At 36.5% G+C, this 19,892-nt stretch overlaps 1 protein-coding gene across 1 annotated transcript in view; it reads right to left on the bottom strand.

Moving 5' to 3' along the window:
- CFAP46 (cilia and flagella associated protein 46) overlaps positions 1 to 19,892 on the bottom strand; it is a 75,173-nt gene that overhangs the window by 40,688 nt on the left and 14,593 nt on the right. Inside the window, exons 12-28 of the mRNA XM_058811010.1 lie at positions 19,208 to 19,306; positions 17,757 to 17,947; positions 15,954 to 16,182; positions 14,833 to 14,953; positions 12,987 to 13,110; positions 11,957 to 12,087; positions 10,492 to 10,643; positions 9,833 to 9,966; positions 8,097 to 8,309; positions 6,666 to 6,876; positions 6,156 to 6,305; positions 5,271 to 5,378; positions 3,580 to 3,761; positions 2,675 to 2,736; positions 2,502 to 2,593; positions 1,848 to 2,017; positions 1,107 to 1,238 (exon numbers count right to left, since the gene is read on the bottom strand). Coding sequence (XP_058666993.1) covers positions 1,107 to 1,238; positions 1,848 to 2,017; positions 2,502 to 2,593; positions 2,675 to 2,736; positions 3,580 to 3,761; positions 5,271 to 5,378; positions 6,156 to 6,305; positions 6,666 to 6,876; positions 8,097 to 8,309; positions 9,833 to 9,966; positions 10,492 to 10,643; positions 11,957 to 12,087; positions 12,987 to 13,110; positions 14,833 to 14,953; positions 15,954 to 16,182; positions 17,757 to 17,947; positions 19,208 to 19,306 — 2,501 coding nt within the window. The remainder of the gene's footprint in view (positions 1 to 1,106; positions 1,239 to 1,847; positions 2,018 to 2,501; positions 2,594 to 2,674; positions 2,737 to 3,579; positions 3,762 to 5,270; positions 5,379 to 6,155; positions 6,306 to 6,665; positions 6,877 to 8,096; positions 8,310 to 9,832; positions 9,967 to 10,491; positions 10,644 to 11,956; positions 12,088 to 12,986; positions 13,111 to 14,832; positions 14,954 to 15,953; positions 16,183 to 17,756; positions 17,948 to 19,207; positions 19,307 to 19,892) is intronic.

The following is a 19,892-nucleotide window of genomic DNA, read 5'->3' on the forward strand; positions in this document are numbered from 1 at the left end:
TGTATTTCCGCATAATCTTAGCTCAGGAGCATTCATTTAAACAATAGCAGAAGCCTCCTCAAGATGTTCTCATTGAAATAATGCACTTTTATTTGGCTTCCTATAACGTTAATTTCTCATTCAAAAAAAAACATTAAAAAACAAAACATACTAATTATTACTGTACTATGGATTTTGCTTAGTATAGTACCACTGTAACACAAGTATATGGCCCAAATGCCACTAGCTGCATCCAAATTGGTTCGAGCATATTTCTGCAAATGATACTTTGAATTAATAAAAGTTAATAATCCTCCATATTGTGACACACTACTCATGTGAGTGAGAATGAAGCTTGGCATTTCAGTGAAAAATTACAGATTGATGTAATGCAATCACCAATTGAATTAGTGTTACTGTTTTAAAAAAAGCAGTTTTTTGAAACTGTCAATATGATCACCATCTAGACGGCACTCTTTAGATCACATTTAGACTGCTATATCCAGTTTTAGGCCACCCAACACTTGCCAGACACAGAGAAACCACAAGGCACTGAGTGAAGGGCCACTGAGATGATCTAAGGACTGGACTGCACTTGCCTTGAGAAGAGGGTTAGCTCAAGAGGTCCTTTAGGAGCCCTAAAGGGGAAGTATACCCCTGTAACCTAATTACCTCAATAACCTAATAAAGTTATTGAGAAGCAACAGTCAGGCTCTTCCCAGTGAATGGCAGGACAAGCAAGAACATAAGTTAAACGAGAAAGGTTCAGAAGTGTCCCCCATGGGTACAACCATGCAGGGGAGCAGGTTACTCACAGAAGTTGCATGTCCCCATTCCTTGAGGTTTTCACAGTCAGACTGGATAAAGGCCTGGACTGGCCCTGCTTTGAGCAGGACTCTGAACTAGATCCCTTCTGAAGATGGTGTGATTCTCTGACACTATAAAGTCAGCTATGTGGAAAGTAGTTGATAAATTTACTGAAGTGCAAAAATCTGTCAAATCCTTTGCTAAAGATTCCAATTCGCAATTATGCTGATTTTTATCAGTCTGGGGAGAAAATATGATGATCCCCAAAACTGTAACTAAATTTTAGATTTATGTTAGTTTTCTCTCAACAGAAAACACACCTGGCACTCTGAACAAAGGTTTGTGATGCTGCTACACGCAGATGTTTTCTTCCAGACAAGTTCTCCATTATGCTCTTTCCTTTTATACAGGCTGCAATGCTTAACATTTCTTGTCTCACGCTGTTGCCAAGCCTGCATAAAGGCAAACATTTCAAGAAGCACTAAGTCTTACAGGCTAAGATCATAACAATGCCTATTAATGATGTATTCAAGTTGCTTCTATATAGATGTCCCTTGCTTACAAAGTTACAGATCCTTTTACTGAGTTTTCTTTTAAAAATTAGAAAACATTCCTAAAAATGGAATATTTTGTAAAAAAGTAGACTAAAATATCTTTTTCACACCTTTACAGAAAATAACTGCGAAATCATATTTAAAAAAACTATTATCTATATTCAGCAAGGAAAGAACATAGATTTGTCATTTTCTCCCTATTTTTCACTATTGTACATCAAAAAATATTAGGTCTAAGTCGAACTGATACAACAAGCAATTAAAACCACAAATCAGGAAAATTAGACAATTTTGATACTTTATTTTGAGATTTGTCATGCTTGTGTCTAGTAAAGTATGCTCAGGGCTCTGGAGAAATTGATATGGATCCCATCCCACTACACGTAGAAGAAAACAACATAGATTTCAGTTCCAGAGTTAATCAGTTAAAAATTAATACAGAAATAAACTGATACCATTGGTTAATATCATTGATTAATAGCAATTTAGTAAGAAAAGAATAAATACGATTTGCAGGAGTTTTCAGCGTCTCTGTCACCGAGCGCCGCCCCCACAGCAGCGCGGAGCTCGCCCCGGGAGAGCCGCGTGCGGCCGCGGCTGTGTCCACGAGAGGGCGCCCGTGCCCACAGCAGGAGCTCACCGGTTAAATTCCGCCTTAATCGCCTTGACCACACACCCTGCCCACAGCAGGAGCCAACCGGTTAAATTCCGCCTTAATCGCCTTGACCACACATCCTGCCCACAGCAGGAGCCAACCGGTTAAATTCCGCCTTAATCGCCTTGACCACACACCCTGCCCACAGCAGGAGCTAACCGGTTAAATTCCGCCTTAATCGCCTTGACCACACACCCTGCCCACAGCAGGAGCTAACCGGTTAAATTCCGCCTTAACCGCCTTGACCACACACCCTGCCCACAGCAGGAGCCAACCGGTTAAATTCCGCCTTAATCGCCTTGACCACACACCCTGCCCACAGCAGGAGCTAACCGGTTAAATTCCGCCTTAATCGCCTTGACCACACACCCTGCCCACAGCAGGAGCCAACCGGGTAAAATTCCGCCTTAACCGCCTTGACCACAACTGTGCCCACAGCAGGAGCTCACCGGTTAAATTCCGCCTTAACCGCCTTGACCACAACTGTGCCCACAGCAGGAGCCAACCGGGTTAAATTCCGCCTTAACCGCCTTGACCACAACTGTGCCCACAGCAGGAGCCAACCGGTTAAATTCCGCCTTAACCGCCTTGACCACAACTGTGCCCACAGCAGGAGCTCACCGGTTAAATTCCGCCTTAACCGCCTTGACCACACACCCTGCCCACAGCAGGAGCCAACCGGGTAAAATTCTGCCTTTAACCACAACTGTGCGCTTTACCACGGATACACTGTCCTCCGTTCTCTGGAAACAGCATTGGCAATACATGACTGCACAATCAAACATTTTATCCTTCATTAGTTTGACTTCCTACATTCAGAAAAACTGCTATTTAAATGGAGTTGATTCTTTCCTCTTTGGGTAAAATTAAATTCTGCTTTTGGAGGAAATTATTTTTCAAAATAGAGGGCTCAAAGAGTATTACCTTCTTTATAATAAAGGGCTCCACCACTAGATCCATTTATATGTGCCTTTTTTTTTTTTTTTTTTTTTTTTTTTAAGCCAAGGTTCAAAATATCAGTTAAGTTAGAGACTGGGGTTTTAGAGGAATTAGTTACATTCCTATTGTACCCACATGCATAGATGGCAATTTAGCACTGTCAGACTACCTGACAGCAGAGCCTGGAATACAGAACTGCTCATATCTTTCATCACCCCCAGCTTCAAGCTGGTCCATGAACTACATAGCCCTTCAGTGTATTAGAGCCAGATGAGCACTGAAAGCAATTTGCTTCATCAAAAGAAGTAGAATCACCTATTTTCTGCCTAGAGATTATAAAAGAGTCAAAATACTGTGATTCCCAGAGATCATTTCAGAGCAGCAGTGCTCCCGGAAGACGCCCAAACACAGAAATGTACAAGCTTCTGACTCCCTTGGATAGCAAGCTTCATCTATCTGAATGAGGTCCAGAGCCACAATCTGGATCTCCCACTGCCTTTTACTTTCATTTTCATCTGTAGCAGCACAATTTTCTTGGAAAAAAGATTCTCCAATTTTTGTTTGTGACCAGACACATTTACCCTCTTTACTTTCAAAACTTCGTTCAAGTACATTACCATATCACAGGAAATTCTATGTACTTACACGCCATATTTCTTAATATTTCTATTGAGGACAAAATTCTCATCTGATTCCAAGATCCTTTTGGAACAAGTCATCACTCTTTCATAGTCTTGTGATACATACGCAAAATATGTAAGTCGTGTCAGTGTCTGCAATTCCACTAAGGAATCTGACCAACTGCATTCTAAAGCCAAATCCAGTAACTGGGATTAAAAAAAGAAAGGTTAAAATTGAAGGTTTTTATATGCTCTTTTTTACAACTCACCTGGGCATGGAACAAGTATATGATAAAGCCATCTAGAAAATGAAAGAGCTACAAGTACAATCAAAATATACAACAGAGAGGCCTCATTCACAGTGTAGTAAGTATTAACATAATGTGTGCAAATCAAGGTATAATTGTGCATGCCTTCTGGCCAGAAGTGTCTGCCAGGACTTGTCCTATGCCCTCAGTCATCTTTCAAAAACCAGTGGAATAAGACTTTCAAAACTCGGAGCCCGTTTTAGTTAAGATGAAAGTAAGAATGGGACACAGGAGCGGTTTTGCAACAACCAGTAATTGTAATAAGTAGTTGCTCTGTATGCTGTTATATATGCAGCAGCTCAGGAGGGCTCCATAATCTTAGAGGTCTTTTCCAACCTAAACATACATACATACCTATAGATATAATTACAGATCGTTTCACATGTAGTTTCATTGTAGCATCTAAATGTTTTAATTTCATTTCTTTTGTACATGTCAAAGGTCCACCTTTTTAGGACAGTGGTAATTGTTAATGAATTGCTCCAAATGAAGGTACTACAACACTGCTATACAAAACTACGCCAGTGAAGTGATAGCTAAAGTTAACTCATAATATTTGACATAAATCTGTACACCAACTAGAATTAGATACCTATTTATTCATAAGGACCTAGTTCCTAGTTATCAGTAATAGTTTGTTGTTGTCCTGCCAACCTGCTAGTTTTATTTTACACAGTCAATCAGTAGTAACCAAGTGTAGTCGTGTTCTACCTTGCAACTGTCAAAAGAAAATTCACTCTGCTGTGAAGTTTTCTGTTGAAATGTTGAATGCTCCCAATACAAACCCAAACCTCCCTATAACTACCTGGAGAGGCTGGAGTCAGGGAGGGGTCAGTGTCCTCTCCCAGGTGACAAGCACAGGACAAGATAAAACAGCCTCAAGCCACACCAGGGGAGGTTTAGGTTGGATACTGGGAACATTTCTTCACTGAAAGGGAGTCCTCATCCCTGGATGAATTAAAATGTTGTGTGGATGTGGCACCTGGAGACCTTGGCAGTTCTGGGGGAACAGCTCGACTCCGTCATCTCGGAGGGCTTCTCTAAACTAAACAACTGTAAGCTTCTATCAAGTTTTCTCCAGAAGAAAAAAGAAAGGTTAGAAGTATGGTTCTGTACAGAATTCACCCGAACCCGTTATGTGCTCATGTGATGGAAACAATCTGCCAGAGCAACATAAGCATAAACTGAATATTTATATTCTAATGGTATCTGATCTTTGGATAAATAAAATTATTCTGTCACAAAAATCTCCTCCCTGCCATAAATATTTGATCTCTCGGTAAAGAAAATAATGGTACAATAAAAGATTCAAAAATAATTTAAACTGTATTTAAAATTGAATTTGAAATCAAATTCATAGTACACAATTTCTTAAAACTCAAGAGCTTATAAAATAAACCCTAAATACCTGAGATAAGCTAGGAAGAGTGAAATCCATGAGACCCAAGCCATTACATGAATACATTTCCAGACCAACAAGAATTCTCGCCTGAAGATTTTGCACTTCATCATTATTCTAAGCAGAAAAAAAAAATTCATATTCAGATTTTTTGCAAGTTAATATTATGAAGGACATTAATTGAGATAATAATAATAATAATAATAATAATAATAATAATAATAATAATAATAATAATAATAATAATAATTTTGAAAACCTCAGTTTGCTCTAAGCAATTCCTGCTCTGTACTGTCTCCTTAAAACCCTTGGTTTTTTGTATTTATATATTTTTAATTAACAGTGTGAACTCAGAACTAAAGCCCACATAGTTCAGAGCCCAAAACACTAAAAGCCCACATCAAGAATACAATGAAGGCAAATTTCATATACCACTGAAAGTTTCCAGTTTTAAAGACACTATAAGATAAAAATATAAGAATTAAATATTTCTTTCCAGCTTACTAGGTCTATAATGTATATATATAAAAAGAGGCCATAGTAAATGTTGACATTAATATAGCTGATTTTTCTTAACACTTTTAATGCAGCCATTTTATTATTTTACATTTGTGAATTCAAAATCAATTTTGCTCAACAGTCATCATATGACAAACATCACCATGGCAGCTAACATCATAAGGAAGAGTTAAGAAACGTAGACTCACTGCTATACCCAATGTCAAAAATTTGCTGTGTTCTGTAAGGAGCTGCAGACAAAATTTATTTTTACATTACGTTCAAATATACAGAAGAAAATGTACCTTGATAATTTCAGTCATTATTAAATCAATTTATGAATTTAACTTCTCTTTGTAAAGTTTCAACACTATGCAGATTTCAGGGAAATCATACCTCCCCCCGAGTCCCAAGCTGATGTCTGATCTGCTGCTGGTTTAACTGCTTGGCTTTCACCCAGGTAGCAATGATCTGTTGATGTGCAGCAATAGAGACTTTTTCATTAGGTACGGTCTTAGTCATTGCATTTAGGGCAAATTCACAAATCTAAACACCAAGAAGAGAAAAAAAAAAAAGTGAAATACAGGAAAATGTGGAAAGTTTCTTGTATGTTTCTTTTATGGAACACGCTATCCATCGGTTATTTTTAGATTATTGCGCACGCATCTCTAAGCCGAACAACAGCTGCTTCCAGGCAGCCCAAGGCAAACAGAAGTTACAGTCCTCAGCCCCAAGCTGGTAAGGAGGCTCCAATGTGCATTTGGGAAGGATTTGTGATGACAGAAACTGTAAAAGAAGGTAGCTTTAAAAAGAAACAAACTTCTACCCTTGAATTTATAGGAATTCATTATGCTGCAATATTTGACAGACGAATGAAAGGGACTACAAAAAATCAGGGGTTTGCACCTCTAAGGCAGCTTTGATGTCAGGAAGTCCACTAGGATCTACTGAAAAAGACTGGAGGATATTTTCTTTTTCCTGTTTCTTTGCTGCAGCTTTTCTGCTACTCTCTACTGCTGTATCTTCCATCTTCTCAGCAGGTTTTGGCTTTGGAATCCAAGATATAATTAGGGCTCGAGCCAAAGCATTACATAACATCAGTAAAATTTCAGTACTTCTGTAGAAGAAAACAAAAATCAGAAGTGCATACCGCATCAGATCAAAATAAAAAGGCAGGAATAAAGTTATTGATTTCAAGAAGTAAGCATTACTTGAAAATCTAGTTTTTTCATAGAAAGCAAAATTATGGATATTACCCAAAAAAATCTGCCTGTTGGTAAAGCAGTTTAGTGATTAAAACTACAAAACCCAGAATCAATTTTCAGTTAACATCCATTTTTCTCATATGAAAAGAACAACTATTTTCTAAAAAAGTATCCTAAACCAAGCCCTTCACATTTTTTGTGGTTATCATGCCAACCCACTGCCAAGCTGAAATTTTTGGGGTTTTTGTGTTTTGGTGTTTTGGGGTTTTTTTTGTCAGAAAACATGAACCTAATTATATCTAAGAGATTATTGCTAGTACATATTGATGTAAGTATCAAAATAAATTAGCAGGTATTACCAGTCTTCAACTCTGCACAAACAGAAATTTTAATTTTATTCCCCAGTACTGTTAATAGAGACTTCTTTGCTGCTGGTCGTTACTCTGCCTAGTGGTGAGGTCACTCCCAAGGAAGTTCCAAAATATCTAGGAATTTGTCCGATAGTCAGATTTTGACTAGAGTATCTACTCCATAATGGTTGATCATTCTCCCATTGCATTTACTGCAGAACAGGATTTCTCTAAACCACTGTGGAATCCATGTTCCCATTTTCATGGTCTACTAATGAGCACATTCCCTTTATTTCCTTTGTCTTCTATTTTCTCATATTTCAGAACCAGTAGTAATCTGCTTACACTGGTTAGAACTATTTGCAATGAACTATCGTTACAAAATAATTCAAGATCAGAGAACTGACAGCAGGCAAATGCATTTTGAGCTGTTGTGCAAATTCAGTCTCAGAGAATTTTCCCAATTTTCTGACTAACTTAACAAAATACTATTTTGCATGCACATGTTCCTATTCCACACTGAAGAGAAAGTAATATTTATTGGTCCAAAGTTAGCATGGTTTACAGTGTATAGTAACAAAGAACAAACAAAAAGGATTAACACCTAATTTTCACAATTTATCTCCTGAGCTACTCTATATATACCAAAACTCCTTCACTGCCAATGAAAGCCAGCAATAAATATTTCACAGCACAAAGTGACTTTCGATATTTGCAATAATATTTTCTGTGTTTTAGAAAAAAGAGGATGTTCATATTCATATCCAAGCATCTCAATTTACCCATCATGCCTGACAGTCTTGATGGCTCCAAGAAGAGTCTGCAGATATTCAATAATGTCCCTCTGTCTTCCTGAAGAAATCACATGTCTGTTATAATTTAAGGTATACACCACAGCATTGTGAACAATCCAGGCTTCATTCAATTCTTCTCCTATTTCAGCTGCACGTTGGAAGTTTTCCATAGCATACTGAGATAAGCTGTCTATCCATAAACTATAAAATTAGTATAAAGAAGCTGTTATTCCAAAGCTTCAACATTAAATATGCAGTACTACCAACAACAAGAACAAAAATGTAATCAATTTTCAGTTGCATTTACTAAGTTCTCATCCACTGACTTATACTTTACTTCAATGAGAAGATGGTTCAAAAAGGAAGTAGTATCAACATAAAATGAGTAGTCTCTGAAATTGAAATGCTATTAGCTAAAAAAACAGTGTCTATGGTTCAGGTTTCATCCGCATGTTTGGGATTTTTAAATGCGTGTGTGAATCCACCCATCAGTGCTAGAAATCAAATAACCATGTCAAGGCTCTACTTGAACATAGATACGAGTGAGGCATGCCATCTGGCAGTTAAGGACATGTCTTTTTTACTCAAAACTGCATGTGTTGTTGCACTCAAAGACATTTCCAGGTGCTTTGAAATGCTGTAATATTTTAAAATAGAATAACATTTTCTTCACAGTCTGTGCAATAACTTTCCTTCAATAAATTTATTTTCTTTCTTAATTATCAAAATGTACTATTACTTTGAAAAAAAAAATACTAAAAACACAGTCTTGAATGATAATACAGAATTGCCACGGTTCCAAAGTCATAAAGTCAAAAGCACAAACTGACAATGGGTATTACTATGTCAGCAGTGGTACAGGACACAGTACCAGACCAAAGTCCTTTTTTTCCATGGGTTTTTAATCTAATTAGATAAACTCAAAAACAGCTAGTAGCAAATTTTGGAACAGAGTTCTCATCTTCTTTGCCCCTTGGCTCTGATCAGTTTATAATTTTTCCCATTCTACTGAACATTTGCAAGCAGACAGTGCGAGAAACTTGACTTAATTTTCAGATTTCATGAACAGACCTAGGGACACAACTCTGCCATCCTGATCTCCCAGGACATGACCACTGTAAGAGTAAGGCTGGTATGACTATGAATGCGAACAGCAGAGAGTCTAAGCATCGTCTTCAGAAATCTCTCTCCTCCTTCTTCTCCTTCGCAAGAAATAATCATGTCAGACTAGTGAAAAACAGTGCTTGCTATATTCTACTCTCCCAAATTCATTTCAGTTGATTGGATGGAGCACGCTAGATTTGCAAACTGAAATAATTCATCATATGCATTCAGTACTATATAATCATTATATGTATAGGAGCTATAAAGCAAGACAAAAAGAGCTTTTTGATTTGAGAAAACACATTTTTAAATACAGAATTTAATTATTTATGTGTCAATGTACAACAATTATTTTTCAGCTTGGAACACCAGCTTCTATTTTCAGAGAAATAAATGTTAAATGAAAAATAAAATCCACACTCCAGAATGAAAGGAAACCTAAGAAAAATATGTCAAACTATTTTTTAGATCTTTTTCCCGTTTCCCATGACTACCCACAAAAATGAAGAATCTGGTGACAATTTTACTAAGGAGAAACAGTTTTTGCAGTTATCAGCAGTGTCTCATAATAATCACCTGTTAAGAGTTCCTTGGTCTTGATATGTATTACAAAAAAGTACCTGTATGTTTTCCATTCTGGATCACTGTCAGGAAGATATGAAACGTGTCCTGGACGACACTGGTATGCAGCTGCTGGAGGTACAGCATGATCATTCAGTTTGACTCCCTGCAATCTTAATAAATGAACAGTTGCCTGAAAAGACACAGAGAAATAAATTGTCTACCCAGGTTATCATTGTAAAAACAGATTATTTCTTCCTATTAGTGCTGTTACCTCTTCAAAAATTAAAAAAAAACCAAAATGTTTTTTCAAATACTGTACAGGCATGTACAAGTATATGAAATACAATGCTCAGTACTTCATAAGCTTAAAATTGTCTACAGCTAATTTTACTAAATAATTACATGGAGAAAAAAAACATAATTTATATATGTAAGTTTTTCAATTATGCTGGAACTTCATGGATCCAGAAATGTAATGTCAGATGTCAAAAATTTACAGTAAAACTCTTGTAAAGAAATGTTATCAGCACTTGGAGTAAAACTATAGCTACAGTTACTTTCACACATTATTTTGATAAGGTTGCTTCATGAAACCACTTCTTCCTTTACTTCCTATGGAGACAGAAAATAACTAAACTCAAAATTCCAGTGCTTCAAGATTTGTATATAAAACAAAACTAAACAAATATGAATGACAGTTATGTAATTTATTTACCTCTGCATTAATAAATCTTATTTCTGCTAGGATTCTGAGTAAATCTGCTTCAAAAGAAAAGGATTTAGCAGGCAGCAATGATTTTCTTGATGAGCTGCCAGCTCGACCTCGACCATCCATCATCACAGTTGCATTAACTTTATTCTTCTGTGCTAAAAATAAATAAACCCATTATTATTTCCATGCAAATGATTGTCTTCATTTTCCAATTACAAATCCCTACATATTCTTAAATTCACAAGGAATAGTTAGCAAGAAAAGATTTTTAATTATTTCAAGTAACGAACTTTTACATTACTGCCATTTGTTGCACTCAAAGCCTGTTCTCAAGCAGAGCTGAGGCATTTGTTACCTGTGATTTTGCTGCATTTCAATTTATTTATAATCTTCAATATTTGCAGCAAATAACTTGCTCCAGTCATAGTAGACATACTGAAATTTCAGTGTGAATAGATGAATAGACTCCATGGCCTCTAGTTCAATTTTATTGCATAAATGGAAGTGGAGCATAGAAGTGGATTATGCAGAGGCTAAAGTCTTTTTACATTTAAATCATGGACTGGGTTGACTTTCTGGTAGTGCACACATTATTAAAGAGGAATTTCGTTTAATAATGAAGAGAAAGGACTAAGATTGTTTTAATAAAAACACAAATTCTGTAATTCTACCAGTTCCTACTCATGATGCTTTTGGTGCATGGTTGCCTTCAGTTTCTGGTAGTGTATTTATTTTTCCCTTATTTTGTTTGGAAAGAAGACAGAAGACTAAACATGGCTAGTCTGAAGATGCAAAACTTGTGAAAGAAAACCAGCAAATTGATGTGCTATTTTAAGTGGACTTTGGAAAAAATATGGAATAGGTTCGATTAACGTTGGCTAGTGAAAGAAAAACCATTTCATCTATTCTTAAATATGAGTTTTACAAATTCCCTGACAACTTTAAAAGCCAGTAAGCAGAGAGTGATTTGAAAGGGCTTTGCCCCAAGTTAAAGACCCTTAACGTGCGCTAGGTTTCCAGCAGACCCTCAAGGAACAAGGTACAATGCTGGATACCTCAGAGGAACTGCTCACTAATAGGGGATTACGGGGTAAAAATGTTAACATGTGAGCCTCATACAAAGTGGCTTACAACCCATTTTTCTTCAGCTCATCAGACATGAATGATATGGACCTGGATGACCATGAGGGAATTTGCCTGCATTCTTTAGACAGGCAGATGGATTTCACAGAAGTGCTTCTCTACAGCAATGGTGAAACACTTCTGACAGCAGAGTATGGCTTCTACAAAAAAAAGTAATGTCCGATTTCTAGAAGTTCAACATGTATGCCAACATGCAGTGCCAGAAAAGAAACTCGGGGAACTTTGGGAATGGGAGGAAATAAAATAATATTGTCTGTCTCCTTTTAGTAACTTAAATAAATGATTTAAAAGTTCCTTACAAGACTGAAAATGATTTGTCACTTACTTTGTTTATGCTTTGTTGCCTCTCTAAACAAAATATCATCATACAAGAGGCAAAATCGACATGCTGCACGACAGACATCCCACACTTCCTGTTTACATGCAACTTTTGCCAAATCTGCCCAAAGTATAATTCTACCAAAGAAAAAGCATAAATAAAATTAGTTAATAAGCAGGATTAGGTTCCACAGTTCAGGACTGACAAAAATAATCTTGTCAATAATGATGGCCATCAGGAAAAAAAATTACATCTAATAGAAATAATAAAAGGAAGACTTCTTGTCAGTAGCAAAGGTAACACTATTACTTTATCTATTAAAAATAATCTCTTCATTAATAAGAGACAGAATTCTTCTCTTGGATGGTAATTCTACTAAAGTTCCAAACACGTGTGACAACCCTCATTTTCTATCTCATAAAGTAAACTAAATATTTCAAAACTAATGTTGAGAATTTAAAAAGAAGTCTTGAAAACTAGTTGGGATTTAGAATCTTTTAAAAAACAACTGCCTTTAAATTTCAGCACAGGACTTTTTAGTGCAGAAAAAAGGTAGACACATCCTTTCAACTAAAGAATGACAAAATGATATATAAATAGAACAAAGAAACCTGTCATTTTTCTACAGATTAATCTCTCTGACTCTCAGAATGAACTACTTAGTTTTTTTACCAAAAAATTTGTATTACATGATGTGCTTCTTAGGTACAAGGACTTAAAAAGACACTTGCAAGTATCAACTCTTCATCAAGTACAAGCCTTAATCCACACACCCCTCTGTAGGTTGGGCTCATATCAATAGAACAGGTGAGTTTAAGTGCACATGTGAGAGAGCAGATTAGAAACAGGGAAAGAATAAAATTCTGCATAGCATGGAAATATAACGGAGCTTTCTGAACACGAAATTATGTTGCCAGAGGCTGAAATATTCAACCTCTTACAAGGTACCATCCACTAAAAACCTCAGAGACAGAACCTTTCCTCTTAAAGACTTCTACAAAAGATGAAAGAGACGCTTCTGGTCTGTAGCAATTACCTTTCTCTGCCATTTCCATTTTTTAAGTGTTTCAAATGTTCATCAACTTTCTTCACACTTTTGGTATGATGTTGGGCTTTTGCACAGAGGTAGCTTATTTGACTATTACTTTTACCTGAGAAAACTTGGTGAAGAAATAAAAATAACGGTAGTTTTTTATATATTAGAAATTTTTAAATCCACAAGAATGGCAAGGAATTAGACACATAATTCCTTGCTGAAACACTCAAAATCCAGCCCTTTTCTCATTCCATCAAGCTTTCCCCAAACCAACCAACCAACATAAAACCAACCATCGTGTATTCTACCAACATCTATTTTGGTTTTTTCCTGTATCTTGAAATACAGTTGTCCCATCCAAAACTGATCTATGCTTGTTTAGTGCCCAAATATCTTAAATAGGCCACTTTTCTTACAGGACATGTAGTGCTCTCGTTAGGTTCATTCAAGAGCAAGTGAACCATGTGTGTAAAGTACACACTCAATCTGAAAATCTAAAGTTTTTTCATGCAACTGAAAAGAAAAAATAACCATATAAATCTGATGCTCTGTCCTATGTACATTTAATGTAATAAATTTGCATGTGTATTTTCTTACTCCTTCAATGCACATGTATAAGCTTATGGCAACTTAAGTCATAGAAAAAGCAAAAACTCACTGCTTGGATGACAGCCTAAGAAACAACTGAAAATTTTCAGAACAAAATGATATAAATATTATGTCAAAAGAAGTCTTGTAATAGCTTCAATGTTGTAATAATCTCACTCATTTTAAAGATTCAGCCTGGAAGGCTAATGTGTGCTCAGATTTATTCTCAGAGGAATCTCAAAAGTAATTGTACAGTTTTCAAGTTGAAATTTAACAGCAAGGAGATGTCCACGATTTTAATTCTCTTCATTTCACAAATACGATAAATTATATCACTTTAAATAATCTATGAAAATGTTTTCCAGCACTATAGTCTTCACATTCTTAAAAGGACTGCACAGAGTCGAATGGTTGATCTGTAAATATGACTCTGGCTTCTAAGTGATTAGTTGGTCGAGTTTGAAATGGGGATATGAAAGGTGAACTTTGTGACCTGGCTGAACAGAGAGCGTGGTGTTCCACAGCACACACATCTGCTCTGGAAGCAGCAGAGCTTCCTGTAGCATTCCCTGCCTCCAGCACAAGCTCTGCTAGAGTACACCGGTTTTACTCAAAGTTAGTAAAATTAGTCACATACACACACTTCATTTATTGCCACGATAGTACAAAATAGTTTAAGCAATCTGGAAAGTGTGTTCCCTGCCCACTCTTCCTCAACCAGAAGCTGTATAATCACAAACTGATTTTGTTTTTCTGTGTGGGGCGTAAGGAATGTATCCATTTATGTTGCATGTTTTAGAAAGTAATCAATGAATTCCCACCTAAATCTCTGTGCAAAACTAGAGCTCTCAAAGGCAAGATTTTAGAAGAGAAAAACCAGTACAATATAGAAAGAATACCTGGTGTAATTAACATTGGGTATTATTGCATGAAATTTCTGAAAACACCACTTAAAAATGACCTTGGTTAAAAACATCCAGGAATTGTACCTAGTGAAAATAGAACTACTTACACCACACTACAGCACAACAGTGGGATTCAGAGGAATTTGGAGGGGAAATCAACACCTTTTCCAGTATCACCATACAACATTTTTATCCCTAATGAAAATAATAGGAAGTCTGCCACAGAATTCAGCAGAACTATCACTTCATCTGTATTGTAATATTCCCTCTATGTTGCCACCAGATGCAATGTCCAGCCTTTAAGAATGTGCAAAGCAAAGTTAGAAACTTTTAGTCACACTCACGTACTTTACCTTTAGCTTCATTTTCACTGTCAAGGACTATTTGAAATGTGTCAGGAGCTAATGCAAGACCTGCACGTACCAGAAGTGATCTCTTTTTCCTCATATTATCCTTTTGTTTTCCCCTTTTAGCCTGCAGAAAGAAAAGAACTCATTGTCATAATGCTCATTTTATATTCCAACTAGATCTTATTTACTAAACATAACAGAATATACATCATATAACTTGCAACTACCAAAAAAATACCCATAGACTTGTGTATCTCTAGGTATCTTACACATAATTCTACAGCATGACTGTGATTGAAAGTGACTGTGGAACTTCTGTTGATATCCATGATTACACCACAGATAATTTAATATGAAGTGCCGTTTCTGCTTCTCATGAATCTTTACAATATATTCCTCAGTATATAACCTGACATTATGTTATACCTTTCCAAACAAAGAACAGAATTTATTCACAACCAACAGTAACATATCCAGTGTGCAGTGGCTAGGAATTGCTATAAAATAGAAAAAGATCCCTGTCTGCTAAGAACTAACTAAAGTCAGAGGGGGCATGGGGTTTTTGATGCAACATTTAAACTGAGTAAGCTTGCACGGAAAAGCATTTGAACCAGGAAAACAATCAGTTGCCAGTATGATTTTTGTTCAGGTGCTAAGGCAGCACAACAGAATTAGATGGAGTCACTCTTGACAGTGCCCATATTGTGACTGTAGAGTATATTATTTAGTGGCATTTGTGAGAGTCATATGATACTGATTTATCTCATAGCCAGCAAGGATGTTTAGCAATTTGGACACTGTGCTTCTCATTAAATAAAACGGTTTCATGCAATGAAATCCTAATTATTGACAACTGCTATTTTTTTTTTTTGCTGATATTTTTGCTAATTAATAGCTCTCTGCCTTTCCCAAGAAATAAACTTTGAAAGAATGGGGGAAAAAATCCTTTACTATGATCTTCAGACTGTGAAGCACCACAACCACTTCAAGGCAACAAAGCAACGACAGTTTGCTGAAAACAAACTGATGCTGGCTCCACGAATATGCAGTTCTACTAAACAGCAGTCTGCTGGAATTTAATAAGCAAGCCTATTCCAGGTACCGAGTTTGTTCTCCACGCTCACCTGCTCAATCAGCATTACTGCCTGATCCTCCAGATGCTCAGGTGACTCGTACAGCATAGCACTCAAACGAAGGCGGTTAAGGCTCAGTCTCAGATGCTCTTGGTACTGCCCACTGCTGTTCAGGTGCATAGCTTTTTGCAAATGTTCCACAGCAGCCTCTAGTCTATCCCCATCTTCTTCAATACGAGCTATTTCCATATGAACTTGACAACGCAGTAAAATCAACATGCTAAGGATTACAAATTTAAGTGTAAACTGTTAAAATAAAGCACACTAAAATTCTTAGACCAAAAACTCACTCAAAGGTGAAACTCAGTAATTAAAAGCGACTCCAGTATCAAAATTGATATTCTCTTTTTAACTGACTTGTTGCTTTAATTTTCACTACCATGCCTTTTTAACTGAAATTAGTAAGAAAATTTAACTGCATATTATTTTCATTGACCCTGTAGGAGAATGCAACACATCCATCTTGTGGACTAACTGGTCTTTATATATCTGTAGAACTCTTTTTCAGTACTGCTTAGGTGAAGAGGTTTTCAAAAGTAGTTAACTGACAGAGAAACTATAATGTGCTGAATAAGGACTTCTGACAAAAGTTCACTCTCTGCTCCTAACATTTAAGTAGATGCTAATACTCCTGAAACTGGAGCCCTGGTCATATTTGCTCAGCTCTTTCAAAGATGGGGCTCACCTCAGGCACACACATTCACTCTAAGTACGGTCTCTACCCAGGTGTTGTTGACTTCACTCTATGAAGCCAGCATGCCTTCACCAAAAACTGCATGTTCTCCAGCCTCAGGTACGCCCAGCTCCCTATCCATCACCTGCTCCAGGAGGCTGCTCACGACAGTTCAGACCTCTACATAATACTATTGATTATTTTCAGGAAGAAAAACAAAAAATCAGATAAATTTAAGCAATGTTATGAAAAAGAGAGAGAAAAAAGGTTTTCAAGCCTATCAAATATCATGCCACAGAACTAATGTATGTCCACATCAGAGCCAGCCTGACTGAGCAAGTAGCCACAATTAATGTTGCTATCAAACCAAAAATTAAGACAGGCAAATTAATAGACACAAATTACTTCATTCAGTCTCTAGAGACAGTACCACATCAGAATTGAGGCTGAGTCTGCTGGATTGTTAAGAATATACATGTGACATACTCTCAAACCCTCATCTCTCCTGCAGGCTTTCAGAGAAAAACTCTCATTACTAACATTTAGTACAAATTTCAAAGTTGCCTATGCTGATCTTGAATTCTCTATATGGAAACAGAACAACAGCACAGCAATACAATATAGTGTAAAGAGTATATCCACTCTTTATACAACTGGAAAAAAATTTTTAAAACATTGAAACTATCATCAAAGATACAAAAGTAGTATCTTGTAAGTCTTTTTTGACATATACTATAGAAGCCATGATTTTTTTCAGAAGCAATTTTTAAAATTTTATTTTTGTAACCAACAAAAGCAATGTTAACACAAGAATCTAGACCACAGTCCAACACTTATGCTGCAGCTTTGGAATTTTCTCACATAATTTTGATTAATTATTTTTCAATTCCTAAAGTATTTCAATATTTGTTACAGGTCATTAAACAGTGTAAGATTGTGCCTGAAAGGAACCTATATTTAGATGATTAACAGGGAAATGTATGCAACATGCAGGCACGCATTTATTACAAGCTAGTGGAAAATTCTCAAAGACACTTAATATCACAGATATTAAGGTTGAGGTTTTAAATGAGTTTGATGCTTTGAGACCTTTCAAAATACTACACAGCATTGAAAATTACCTGTCAATCTCCTCAAGGACATCAGCAACTGAGATCAATGGCTTTCGCAGATGTTGGTGCAAATTGTGTTGTAGTAGTGGCAAGCACAGATTCCACTGGGTTGCACAAACAACCTGAATCACGCCAGGATCTCCCAGCTGAATGGCACGTTTTAATGTTAATTCAAGATTTTTGATCAATTTCAGCTGAGCCTACATACATGAATAATTAATTAGCACCACTGCATAAATAAATAGAATTTCTTACATGTTCCTCAAAATTTTAATCTTAGGACTGTTTTCAGTAGAAAGCAGTCCCTCAGTCAGCAAACTTTGGAAAGTATTTCTTTTAGATGCTCCAGGCTGCTATCACATATTTCTGGCAGAAGTCTGTCAGCTACTCCCCATTCTTATGATAAACAAAAATTGATAATTGTGAATATCTGTGAATTCAGAAGGTTTAGCCACTTTGGGGTTTTTTTCAAATTCAGCTACAGATGCAGCACCAAAGAGAAAAAAAGAAATATTAATAATGGAATTTGCCATACTGTCAATTAAACTTGGTTCTTATTAAATCTAGAAGCCAATATTATCTACAGTAACAGACTTGTAATTTATTACATTATTTTTAGAGGTTATGCAAGTAAAAAAAAAAAAAAATCTGTAAAAAATCAAACAAAATCCCTCTCCAATTGCATACACTGTAGACTTAAAAATTAGGAATACCTAAATATCTTGTTTTACATTTACTATTAGTAGTGCTTCATATTATGAAGAATTCATAACAAGAGGGTGTTCTTTCAAAAGGTCAGTGGAATGTCTGAACTCCAAAATTGTTATAGTCCTAGATAGGAGTAAGTCTTTGCACTACCAAGTTTCATTAAACTTATTCCTACTTCCCACTGAAGGAACTTAAGGTGACTAACAACTGGTGTAAACTGCTCATTGCAGGTATCTCTCTAACACCATTAATAATATTGATATTTAGGCTTCTGACTTTGATGGTCAGAATTACAACTGAGCCAACCAACCACAGAAATTCAAGAAAATCCTTCCCAGTGTGATCAGGAACAATCCACATTTCTGACGTAAGAATTTGTATTACATTGACCATAACAGGCAATCACAGTTGAGATGGACTCAATGATCCCTAGTGGTCCTTCGCAACCCAAGATGTTCCATGAAAAGAGGCCCCATAAAGGCAAAATATGAAAACATGCCTCAATGCTACCATCTTTGCTCTTGGAAAGCAAAATATTACGAACCTTTACAGTCAGACAGAAAACTTAAGGGAGCAACACACAACTATGGTTTATATTTCCCCATTTGCTTATTGAAAATTCAATTTAAAAGAGTATAAAGGTTAAAAGAATTCCTTATCAGTATAATGTAATTAAGAGACACAGTCAAATGCAATATTCCACATTTAACAAATGAAAACTTTTACTTTTTTCTCAAAGTTCAAGAATGTACCTCAACAACTCCTTTGGTATAAGTCACAAATTCAGTGCCATCTTTCTTCATTTCATATTCATATTCCAGACATTCTATCTCAATAAGTTTCCCTTGCTCCTACAAAGTATTAATACACAAAATGCTAATTTTAATAATTAAAAAGAAATATCATAAAGGTTAAACCCATGCAATTACAGTAACACAGCACTGTACTTTCCTACTGAAAATCCCACCATAATAGTGAGTTAACTGCAATGATACAAAGGGAATGGAATTTGTTGTTTGAACTGCAGTCCCTTAACACTCACTGGAAGGTGCAAAATAACTTTTAAGCTGCTCATTGCCAGAATTTGCAGTAAGAAAAACAGTGTACACCTGATCCTCCTATACTGTAATTTGATTTAAGTTCCGATAGAATCACAGAATGGCTCGGGTTGGAAAGGGCCCCAGTCCCCATCCAGTTCCAACGCCCTGCTAGGGCAAGGACACCTTCCAGTACCCCAATACGCCCCAAACCCCATCCCACCTGACCCTGAACACTTCCAGGCGTGGGCAGCCACAGCATTTCTGAGCAGCCTGAGCCAGGGCCTCTCCACTACCACAATACCTGACTGAAATCTGCCTTCTCCCATTGACTCATTAATGCTATTAAAAAGGCACATGCTTGGAATAAACAGGCACGAGTCAAGACAGAAAGGATTCA

This window comes from Ammospiza caudacuta, chromosome 9 (assembly GCF_027887145.1).
Source record: "Ammospiza caudacuta isolate bAmmCau1 chromosome 9, bAmmCau1.pri, whole genome shotgun sequence".
NCBI lineage: Eukaryota > Metazoa > Chordata > Aves > Passeriformes > Passerellidae > Ammospiza > Ammospiza caudacuta.